The sequence below is a fragment of the Embiotoca jacksoni genome, unplaced genomic scaffold, assembly GCF_022577435.1.
Source record: "Embiotoca jacksoni isolate LCO1_2020_lvr unplaced genomic scaffold, fEmbJac1.0.p SCAF_6, whole genome shotgun sequence".
Classification (NCBI taxonomy): domain Eukaryota; kingdom Metazoa; phylum Chordata; class Actinopteri; family Embiotocidae; genus Embiotoca; species Embiotoca jacksoni.
The window spans coordinates 3,252,743-3,265,135 of record NW_027185414.1 but is presented as its reverse complement, the minus strand read 5'-3'; the positions used below and the strand labels follow the sequence as shown (position 1 = coordinate 3,265,135).

Sequence of the window (12,393 nt, the reverse complement as noted above, 5' to 3'; positions counted from 1 at the left end):
GGTCTTATTCTTGATTGACAGACGTTGAGCGAAAAGCTCTTGCTTATTTCTCCTATCAGGTTCTCCTTCAGCAGCTCCTGATCCAGTACGTTTGAGGTGAAAAAGCTGCCACAGGTAATTAAAGGTTAATGTGTCATGTAGAAGTACTGGTACTTTTCCCACAGAGAGTGGGTGAAGGGGTGTCAGCAAGAACAAATTCTGTGTGTGTGTGTAATTTATTACCTGAATTACAAGTAAGCTATTATTTTACCTTTCATCACACAAAATGAATTCAGTTTTACAGGATTAAAGGCAAGCTATTGAAGCATCTCCTAAATCAACAGTTAGTGTTTCTATGCAGCTAAAACAGAGTGACTGTCTGCACTCGTGTTTGTTTCTGGCCTCAGTTAAGTAGTCCTTCATAAAGTGAGGTTAAAAAAAAAGGTTGCCTTTAGGGGACCAGTTAAGCAGACAGTTGTTTGCTTTTCACCTTTACAGAGAGAGCTAGAAACTTCACTTGATTATTTCAAATGAAACACTCAAGTTGTATAAAGACACAGTCACGGATTCTACGGCTGTCAATAATGCTGAATATCTGCTTTAAACATTGTGGGGTCCACAGTAGAATTTTGTCCCATTGGCCCCGGTAGCAGGAAGCCGGATCATCACGTTTCTACTGATGACTGTGGCTCAGATGCTCATTGCTGTAATTTGTCTGATTGATTTGTTGGTTGCTCGGGTCAACAGGATGCTCTGATCTGCCGTCACACCAAGTATTACTGTGATTTCATCAGGTATCACGCGTCTGGCCGTCACCTCACTCTGCTCGTCAGCAGGGATCTGTGGTTACACACAGTAAGCACGGCTCTCTGCCTTGTGGGTTCAGTCTCATCCAGCTGGAATGCGCTTCTGTAAAAGAGATTCTGTTCAGGGAGTCTCAGTCAGAAAAACCTGTCAATGATTAGTGGCGTATTCCTTGTAGATGAAGAGTGTGTGACTATTCTGCCGTTATTATCGAAAGTAGGAAAATAGTCACCGCACTGCTGTGTGTAAAGATTTATCTATTGTGAGTGAAAAACAATGAACGAATTTACCTGAACAAGTGCGGCTGTCGTTCAGATGGTAGAACGGGTTTCCCATTAATCGTAAAGTTGGCGGTTCAAATCCAGGGTTCTCCTGTTCACAAGCTGAAGCCCGAGTTGCTCCTGATGGCAGGCGAACACCTCGCATGACAGCCATCGGTGTGTGAATATGTGCGTGAGTGGGTGAATGGAAGTCAAACTGTAAAGCGCTTAAGATTGCAAAGGTGATAAAAACCCTTTATAACCCATTTATCATTTAGTATTGTCCCAAAGAAATCTGATATTTATCAAGAGGTAATGACGTTATAAAACACAATTGAACTGTTGTTCTGTATTTATTTATTTTTTTAAACCAGAAAATTCCTTTGAAATACCATCAACCTACCATCTCTTCCAGATAAATACGTGGTTTCCTTTTGATCAGTTTAAACATACAGTCCCTTTGATTTCCTGCAATAAACAGGTTTACACTCAGATTTTCCATGTCACCTGTTCTGTACCTGAATTGTTGACAATAATGCATTTACAATAAGTGTCCAGCAGATGGCAACGTTGGCTCTAGCCATTAAAACACAATAGTTCGAACAGTCCTAAATATTGCAACTTTCTCCATTATTCATGTATCTGTGTGTCTATTATACTTGGCATGGTGTATAAAACCCTGAGACTGATTTAAAAAGACAAAAAAACATTTAAAAAAAAAATCACTGTTTACAAAATGGAAGTCAGTCTGAGTAGCCAGGCTGATGTCAGGTCTTTGGCAGTCAAACTGAGCTGTGTTATAAAGTGACTTATTTCCATTTTCCATTTGTTTGTGTTTGGTGAACATAGATTCCCTTTCCATTTCCTTGACTAATGGTTTCCAACAGTTGTCAGTTTGCCTCTCTGATAAAACCTTTGTAAATCTGAACCCTCCATCATATTAAAGTCAAACTGTCAGATTTCTGTCAGCTAACATGTTGACTAGAACAAGACTACAGTTATCTGAGCAGTCTGTTTTACGTGGACTGGCACACCCTGCGGGTTTTTGGCTCCAAGTCTTTTAGCAATAGAAATCCAGCCCGTGCTTCTGCTGATGCTGGGAGGATGCGGTGGTCTCATCTGGAGCCTCATCAGGACCGCCGGGAGAGGCGCTACCGCAGGGAGCCCAGCCGTGGGGGTCCCCGGAGAGTTTGGGCTCCGAGAGAGTCTCCCTCATCTGCCGTGTTGCTGCCTGCCAAACCACCTCCAGTTCCTCCTCGATTTCCCTGGAGGCGTGAAGAGACAAGGAAATCAGTCAGTCACTCTATTCATTTCTATTTAGAAAAAGGAAGTGGCTGGATTAAAAGAAATTGATGAAGCTCCAGCCAAGTTATTACCAAAGCAATAAACTGAAGAATGAACGAAAAAGGAAGGTGAACAGATTGCGTTAGCGCCAATACAGAGCAGGTAGTAGTAACAGGAACGAGGCTTTTAAGCAACAGATGGTACACAGTATGTCTGTGATCATGAAGCTCACTGATTTGGCACCGTGGCAACACACTCTCCAATATAGACTCTCTGATGCGAAACTCCTGAGATATCTTTAACTGTCACTAATTGCAGATTCATTTTCATGTGAGGATTTCCACGGTGAACCTGCCATCACCATCCCAGCAGATAACAGCGACTTCTCCGGGACACACAGGTTGCAGCAGGCTCCATTTCAAACTTCTGTCTACCCTGTGAAAGCGCCATCCTTCCTGCTCCGGGCTGCAGGGAGTACAACTGCATACATCGTCTCCTTTTCCAATTATTCCTTAAGTAGTGCCTGAAGTGTTGTATTTTGTGACTGAAATAGAGAAAAAGACCCGAAGCAGCCGTGGACGTGAGGATGTGACAGAACAGAAACCTGGCTGTAATTGGTGTGATTAAATTTCACAGTGCTGGTGCTGCAGAGTAAATATGGAGCAGTTTGGACTCTGCAGTGAGATTCAAGGAGATCAGGCTATAAAACTGCATCACTGCTTCATAATAGAAAGGTCAGACAAAAATGTGCCCTCATTGTTATAAACTGAGCGGACTAAATATTAGAAATCCTTCACAAGGATGAGCCCAAACTGCAGCCTCCAAATAGACCATTAAGGTAAATCAACACGGAAAACAGCCTGAAACACAAAACATTGTAACCTTCATGAAAGAAACTAGAGAAAAATAGATTAAATAAATTCATCAGCTCTGTGTGTGTGTGTGTGTGTGTGTGTGTGTGTGTGTGTGTGTGTGTGTGTGAGGAGAAAGGTCAATGCCTGCAGTCACATCAGCAAGTGTTTAACATTCAGCTGGACACAACAGGAGGCACCGATCGGGTTTATTAACCAGTTACTGGCCGACACATTAATAAAGCGCCAGTCAAGTTAAAAGACAGAGAGTACGACCGGTTGGACTAAATGGACAGATTCATTAAGCCTTCGACACCTCGACCTCCAATGTGTTGTTCATTCATGTGAGTGCGGTCACCTGTCTGATGTTCATACTTCATGTCAGCAGTGAGGCTTCAGTAACGTGATGGAGGATTAAACGAAGAACAGGCACGTGAAGAATTATGCAGGAATCGTTTGTCTTCGTTGCAAAGAAAGATCACAAAACCGCGACCCAACGAATTCAATGTTGCTCCGAGGATCAACACGTTCTGTGAGTGTTCCACGTTAAGTCACTTCATGAACATGAGCACCTGAGTTGCACTTGTTTTTGTGACCACTGGTTTGTGCACGTGTGCACATGACACCATGGACCTGAAACTGAAGCAGAGAGCAAGCATCACATTTGGTATCAAACTCTGTAAATCAGCAACAGAGACGGATGTGACAGAAAGAAATGCTTCAGAAAATCAACAGTAATGAAGCAACGAGTCGGACGAGGTGTTCGTAGTGACGTTTGTCTTTTAAGAGGGGCAGAACGTCACAAAGACTGAAAAAGGCAACGCAGGCCAGGATCACAACCAGGTGGGTTTTCCGTGATATTCGGGTTGAGCGCCATGAATTCGTCCCCAAGTCAGATTCTCAACAGAGTTCTACTGTGACATTCTGAGGAGTCTGAGAGAAGACATTCGGCGCAAACCACGTGAACAGCGACGCGATACGACACTTTGGTTCTCCAACACGCCTGCTTTGAAGACGTGCAAGTTTCTTTCCCTCAACAACACAGTTGTTGCTCCCCTTTCCTCGACTAACCAGATGTTCCGTTCCCCAAAGGTTTTACCTAAAACTTAACGTGCACTCTGCTCGAGTTTCAGGTCCACGGTGACATCACCAATCCCCACGTAATTTGTAATACTTAAGCCACAAAAAAGGATAGCGTCCCCTGCTCCGTGCACATCAGTGTGCTGCGCTTCAGTTTGCCCTCAACAGCAGCAGGTTCTGACCGTTTTGATCCACCCTCGTATACGATACACAACTATAGCAAGCTCTGTGCTGCAGTGAGTGAGCAGCAGGATGTTTAGCAGAGTAACTGCCCACAAAGGTAGAAGAACATACACTTTTCATCTCTAAAGATGTGTGTATCAAAAACTTTGGAACCAGATTATGCTCCAATTTGCAGAATAATCAGTCAGTTAATTTGATTTTGCTCCTAATGTGGGTTTTCAACACCACAGTGTTTTTATGCTCAAATCATCCGCTGTGGTATGAGTTGACATCCCTTTGACTGGAAGTGTTCAAAGCTGCTGAGATGTGATCAGATGGGATTAGACTTCACAGATCTCACAAGCACACACAAATGTTGATTATCTGGTGGCCAGAATTCTCCCCCCCCCCTCTCCAATTAGATCATAAATAAAACATGAATCTTTTCAGTGTGCCTGAAAGCTTTAAATCCCACTGACCACAACACTCACCTCCGTGTCAGGAAGGATCTTTTAGCTAAAGCACAAGAGTACTTCCTCATCAAATTAACTCACCAGGCACAATGCAGGAAATAAGTGGAGTGTTTCTATATAAAGCATCAATCATTGGGCTCATCCATGGTGTTACTGCATTCACAGTACGACAGTGTTATTATTGTTAAACACTCTGACTTGGAAGTGTTCACATTCTTAAACTCCCTAAAAAATTGGAAAACTGAAATTTGTCTAGATTTTTCTTCCAGGATGACTTTTTAACACTGAGGGATGAGTCTGCTGTGACATTCAGGTCTGGTCACTACAAATGAACAATAATGTGTCTGAATTGACAAAGTAGATGGTCAAATTTCTTCTCAGATGAATCATCGCAGCTGTTGTCTGCTCGGTTTTCATATGCTTCAGCACAGTAAACTGTGTGGAATTACAAACAACTTAGTTTGGAATAAAACTCCATCATTGACGAAATAAGTCCCGCTACTATTTTTTTTTTTTTTTACTGGAGCTTTTAAAAGCATCTCATGGTCTTCATCTGCAAATGGAAAAGTCATACAGTTTGTTCATGATAACAGGTGAATGTGGTCTTATATGGTCCGTGATCTTTATCCAGCTGACTCCTTCTTATTCAGTGCTGTCTGACTATAAACAACCATCTGTTTCCACATGACCATAGTTCCATCTGTACTGTACTGCAGGTCACATGATAGTTCAGCAAACTCCTTTGCCGATGAAGAAACAGCAGGAGCCCCCTGAGGTAAAGTCACTGTACTATTAGCAAAGCCAGGAACAAAACTCTCACTTTTAAGTCCAATACTGAAATTTAATTGCCATTAGTAAAGCTGCTGATGACAGATTCCATGTTTCTCGTTATTATTGTTAGAGCAGCGGCTGTAAAGTTGCGACATCTTTTTATTTTCCAGACCAGATGGCTCCAAATTATTTTTAGCACTCAGTGAAATTTACTTCATAAAAAAAAATCATCTACACCAAAAGTAGCATTGAAACCTCCCTATCACAATTCACATCATTAAAAAATACGTTACTAGTATTTATCCACTTTTCTCTCGTCCCACACACACACACACACACACACACACACACACACACACACACATAGAAATACACAGCAGCATACGACTGAGGCGTAGCAGTGTGTGTACTTAATGTTTAATCTGATGATGACGTTTTTCTCTGGTATATAATTAATGCTGGTCATGAACTACATCATTATATTTATGCTTGTTGATTGTTTTTTTTAAAAGTGCAACAAGAACATGCAATTTGGATGAAACAACCAACGGCCCACTGTTTCTCAGAGAGGAGAAACAATGATAACAGAAGAGAGTAATTGCGCCAAGGAGACGGCACGTAATTACCTGTGTGTGTGTGTGTGTGTGTGTGTGTGTGTGTGTGTGTGTGTGTGTGTGTGTGTGTGTGTGTGTGTGTGTGTGTGTGTAATTGTCATAATGCTGATGAATTAACGCTCTGCTGTCATTGTGCTGTCAGCACGTCAGTTCGCACGTCAGCAGTTGAAGCAATCAGCCGCCCTGTCTGGACCTACTTAGCTGCTTATTACAGAGGAGGGAAGCAAAGGATAATTATGAAAGACAAATGTTGTACATGTGGAGTTAAAATGAAGCAGCAGGCTGTAGACCAGTGTCTTAGCAGCTATGGACTAAAGCTACAACTAATCTGCTTTAAGAGGATGATCATAATGTGGCCCCACCTTGAAGTAAAGTTGGATTTAACGTCTACATGGTAAACTACCACTTACAGTGCACAAAGAAGGGTTGAAACACAAAGCCATGCTGGCAGCTGTGTGATGCAATGTAGTCTGTCCGAGCTAAATGCTAACTCAAGTGACGATGTAACAATGCTGATGTTTAATTTGTAAAATGTTTAACACTCATCTTCATTCAGTGTGTTAGTATGCTAACATTTGCGTCATGTTAAATGTTGGTTTCCTGTTGATTTCATGTTCCAGGTAGGACTATGAGTGGTTCTCTCTCCTATTCAGTAAACCTTAACCACACAGGTGGCAGAACATGAAACGCTTGTATGAGCAGCCAAAGGGATGATTTTGAAAACTGAAAAACATCTCAGTTTGTTGTTCTGGTGTGAGGACTCGTTTCTCTAAAGATACTTGGAGTCAGTTTCAGTCTGTTGATGTACTGAGACCAAAAATGAATCTTGAACATTGAACATGAATTCTTAATTAATAATTTTCCTGAGTGAATGACTTGGACTAAAAGACACAGTGTCCTTTGTCTTCCCTGACTTAAAGACTCCCACAAACCATCTGCTAATTACCTCCAACCCAAACAGTTGCCAGTGGCAACAGCTCTCACTTTTCCTCCTGAGAAGTGACTCACAGTGTACAAAGATTAATCTTTCTGCTTGGAGAGATGGAAAATCCAAAAGGAGTGTGTGTGTGTGTGTGTGTGTGTGTGTGTGTGTGTGTGTGTGTGTGTGTGTGTGTGTGTGTGTGTGTGTGTGTGTGTTTTGGTGGGATAACTGCGGTGCCCACCTGGCCGTACAGATGCTGTCTGACCTACTGTATAGATGGAGGCTGAGCAGCAGCTCTGCTATCCCAGTACACCTCCATTACAATTACAGCTTCAGTAAGCTACAGCCATCTCAGGATTTGGTCTATCGCTCTGCAGCAGAACAACTCCCTCCTCGCCCTCCGTGCACTGTCAGTTCAGACACCAACATTATTCTGAGTTATTCTGAGCACTGAGCTTTATACGGTTACGAGACAGCAACGGGGAGCAACACTGGCATTAGACTGTCAGTCCTTAATTATGACTTTAGGAAAGTCTTTGTCCTTAAGTTGCATTACTGAAGATACAGTAACTGTGTCACTGCAGCACATTTCTGTGTCAAACCAAATCCTCACATGTGCACTCAGTGTTATCCATTTGTCTGGGTCTGATCCTACAGATATTGTAATGGCTGAATTGTACTTGAGTCAGCTGTGTGTTTGAAGGGTAGCAGTTTCTCCAAACTGAGTAAGACCATTCATAGATCAAAACCTTGTCCCAGAACAGGTGCTGAGGACCTTTATTTATCAGGTACCACTGAGGGGCCACAACGCCGGTACCATTTAGATCCAATGAGACTGTTTTCGTGAAGGTGTTCAGTCCTGGATTTATTCTTGGCATACTAATGTCATTCTTTTATTATTATGATAAAGCTTTACGTTACCGATGTGTGAGGTACATTATTTTGTGACACTGCAATCAAAGAACATATCCACAGTGGTTTTATCTCAGTCGGTTATAGAAATGGCCGATTGTTGGTGGTTTCAGCTCCACAGAAGGATTAAGGATTATCTATGTGGTCTGAGTGCTGCTATTAGCAGAGTACTCCTGTTGTGCGTCAGTGCCAGTCCCCGCCGACGATGTGCTTCAAACCACAAAATAAACCTTCAAGAGAGAAGCTGGAAAGCAAAGAGTACAAAATACACAGTACCTACTGTTACAAATGATGCCGTATCATCACCAAGTCCAGAATCAAACCAAGTGTGTAATAAACCTGTCAGTTAGCTATAGGATAACGTGTAAAACTCACGTTTTGCCTCGCCGAGGTGTGAAAATGACACATGTATGACCATCCCATACAAAGAGTGATTAAGTCTGCGTACGGACAAAGTCTAGGGTGGTTGGATGGAACAACACCTGGAAGGCTGGGAGGAAGCTAAAGTCATCGTAGATTTCTGTTTTTTAATGTAAGTAGGTCACTTACAAAATGCAATGTATTATAACATCTCTTTTTGTTATGCTTGTTTTTTGATTTGAGATTTGAGCAGCTCCTGTTTTGCCCTGTTCACCTTTTTTAGTTCACCTCATTCTTTGTATATTGAACATGTTGGAGCTCATTCTAATTAATAAATAACTTTTGGTCACCAAATTCATCTGGTTTTATGTTACTTCCCTTTCACCTACGAGCCAGGTTCCTAACAAAAAGTACAGCAAGGCTTCTTACTTTTCACACCTAGGTGAGGCAAAAGGTGACACTGACACGCTATCCTGTAGTAGGCTGACAGGTTTATTACACGCTTTCCAGGTTGAATTACTGCCCATAACTGTCAATTTTATGCTTCTATATTTTTGTACTTTTCCAGATCTTCTCTTGAAACAACCGAGTCATTACAAGATGGCGCATGAAAATTCAGAACCGCTGCTAAACCCGATGGGAAACCAAGAGATAATTAGGCACTGCTAAAATGTGTTTATCTGCATTCTTGGGCCTTAGCATTAATTATGCATGATGTTCCAAGAGTGTACACCATTAACATAAAATAAAGTCAGCAATTTACACTGCTCATTTGCCTGTGTGTGGAAACAGGAGCGATTAAGGCTGCAGCAAAAGCAAGTTCCAACAGAATCGAAAGGAGCAACACTGAATTTAGATCAGTCATTGTATTTAAACTGTTTCACGGAGCCAAAACTTTGTGAAAACAGTGTATTTACCCAATAAATACTATTTTAATGAATGGAACATGGAATCTACTGCTGTCCTACAATATTAGAAACAAACTCATAAAAAATAACATGTTTTTAACTCGCCGTAAACTCATTCTAAAATGGTTCTTAATCAATTGGAAAACAATAATCCTCCACTGAATCCATTCCTCCTCTAAATCCTGTTAAACACATGTATTTTAAAGTGTCTCTAAACGTACAGAGAACAGATTATACAATCGTGTGCTCAGACCACAGGCTGTTGAAAGAAATTAAATCAAAGTGAAACTATTTGCTAGAAGGTAAAACACACTACAACTACTGTTGCCTTTAGAAAGATTGATTTTTCTTAATTTGGAGCAGATCTTTCTGTTTTCCTTGATTGAGTTTGAGGAAAACAGGACTGCCTCCAGATTGGGGGGGGAGGGACCTCAATCCCCCCTGAGCTCCTGGAAGTCTCGGGCAAAGCTGCTTCCCCGGAGGCTACGCAGAACTCAGTAGGCAGGCGGCAATAACAACCTATCAGCATCTCTGCTGCTGTAGCATGGGCAGAATACAAAGCAGTGGATCAGAGAGAAAAGAGAATGAGGCAGAGATAGATTTTTGTTCGGTTGGAGGGGGAGAAGTTTGTCTTCAGCCTGGTGGATCCCTTCTGAATTCAACTCGTGATGCTCTAAATACGAACAAGGTGAAGCTGGTTTGTCACAATCACACGTTGTTTAGGATCTCACCGCCCACTACTACAGTGATTCCACATTATTGCTGTCCTGGTGAACTTGTCCGCTCTTGTGGCCATCATTCGAAGGTCAGTCATGGATTCACCCATGTGCATTTGGATGACCTGGAGAGGCTGAGGCAGCAGTTTGTGGTGTGTTAAAGCCAGTAGGTTAGGGATGTGTGTGATAATGTGTGTGATTTGTCATTAAGATGCCCTCGGGGCAGAGCAGGACAGGATCTTCTAACAATCTGATTAGCTTGCTTTCATTTGATATCGGTAGGCAGCAGGCCCAAGAGACCGAGCTAAAAACAGACTAACAGAGGAATAAAGGGGAAGTGGCAGATTGTTTGAGCAGCATCAAAGAACCGGACCGGCTGCTCTCAGGGTGTCACACAGTAGCAGCTTGAAATATTGGCGTTAAGTACTATAGCAAAAATGTTTTGTGTTAGGTAATTCTACACATTTATCAAATACTTAATGCCTCAGGTACTACTTATGTGAATCCTGATGAGGCAGTAGAGGTTATGACACCCTCAGGAATCCCCTGCGTGTGAATAAAAATGCACTGTGAGAATTGGAGGACTAGAAATGCTGATTAAGTGTGAGGGGAGGATCTGAGAGTGGAGTCGTGTGATCTGCTGTGTCCACCGGTTTACAAGGATGTCAGCATCTGTCTGCTGAACCCGCCGATGAAAGAGGAAAGTGCACCGTAGAAGTATCGATACTGTGCAGAACGCAGACATGTACAGCAGCAAAGAAGTTCATGTCTTGTTTAGGAAAAGTGACTTCTAAACCTAAATTCACTTATTGTTTTGGACTACTTGAAGTTACAGCTTATTTACAGTTATTTACATTTACAGTTACACAGCCTCATGAAGATGATATATACTGCAGGTAAGGTGGCAGGCAGAGCAAAAATCTGCACCAGTAACACAGGTAACAAATGTAAGTCAAACATTTACCTTGTTACTTCCGCGCCTGAAGATCTTTTTGGCTGTACATGCTCCACTATATTCAGAAGCTTGTTGCTACTCTGATTGTCTGCCATTTGTTGCATTACTATGTGGTGTACAGTTGATATATCACCGAGAACAGCTGGTATTTATGCTAATGAGAGCAGCGAGCGTAAACTAAAACCAGGGCTGCTTGACACATCGATAGCCAGTTATTACTGCTTGATAAGTAAGAAATGTAATTATTGTGATTGTTTCAGTGATGAAATAATCAGATAACAATTAACGCCACTCAAAACCCAGCTCCAAGTTTTGAATTTTGCCTCTCTCCTGTCTTCTGATCTTTGTGTTGCTGCCAAATGGTGACCAACCGTGACGTCACCCACTGGTTTGTGAACTCGTGTTCTGAAGCCTCGAGTTTGTTATTTGGGCCGTCGCCATCTTGCTATTTTGGAGTCAGAAGTGACCATATATGTACTTTAGTTAGCAAAAGACACAATAATGACTTGAGGAAAAAAATTATTGACTTAGTATTTCATGAAAGAAGTTGAATGTGAGTCTACGGAGCCAGAGGCTGTTTGGAGCCAACCTCTAGTGGCCTTCAGTGGTATTGCACTTTTGCATTGGCTTCATTTGTCAGACCCGGAAGCTACATCCCTTTTTATATGGACTGTACGTTTGCTGCCTGTTTACACAAAGGCAGGGCTGTGACACACACACACACACACACACACACACACACACACACACACACACACACACTGACACACAGCAGATAGAGCGCAACTGCAGAGGCCACATCTGAGAAATGGAGTGGACAGTTGGTAACAGTCTTTTAGGTTGACGACAACAAAGTGCAATAAAATCCACACCTGTTGAACAAACACAGCATATAAACGTGCAAAAGGGAGAGAAAACGTTTAAGATTAACATTATTGCCGATCATATCGATACCGGCCACAACAAACAGATCATTATCGCTAATCGTCAGGGGCCCAAAAATTCCATAACAGTTACGTTTCAGGGATTTAAAACCAAAGCAATGAGATTAAATTTGTGAAAATACTTCATAAAGCTGATACGAACTGCAGCTGATAGTTACCTGTGGGCTCTAACAACCACTTTTACATAAACACAACATAAAAATCTCACTTATAGTTTCTTTCAATTCGGTCATTAAGGGTCAAGTATGTATTAAAAAGGTAACTTTACAGTTAAAGAATAAACCTGTTGATACTCTTCGCTTCAACCCTGCTGCTTGATAGCATCCAAGAAAATTGGTCACATTTTTGTATTACAATTCTTTGTTATTTATAGCCCCAAATATGTGGATACTGATAGA

The 12,393-nt window shown here is 41.8% G+C and overlaps 1 protein-coding gene across 2 annotated transcripts in view; it reads right to left on the bottom strand.

Annotated features, from left to right (window-relative positions):
• Positions 1-1,401: 1,401 nt before the first annotated feature.
• The window catches only part of cep89 (centrosomal protein 89), a 62,664-nt gene continuing 51,672 nt past the window's right edge, over positions 1,402-12,393 (bottom strand). Inside the window, exon 18 of one of the 2 annotated variants that reach the window (XM_069174316.1) lies at positions 1,402-2,308. In XM_069174316.1, the coding sequence (XP_069030417.1) occupies positions 2,104-2,308 (205 nt within the window). In that variant the 3' untranslated portion in view covers positions 1,402-2,103. The remainder of the gene's footprint in view (positions 2,309-12,393) is intronic. The other variant, XM_069174317.1, reaches the window with a different exon arrangement.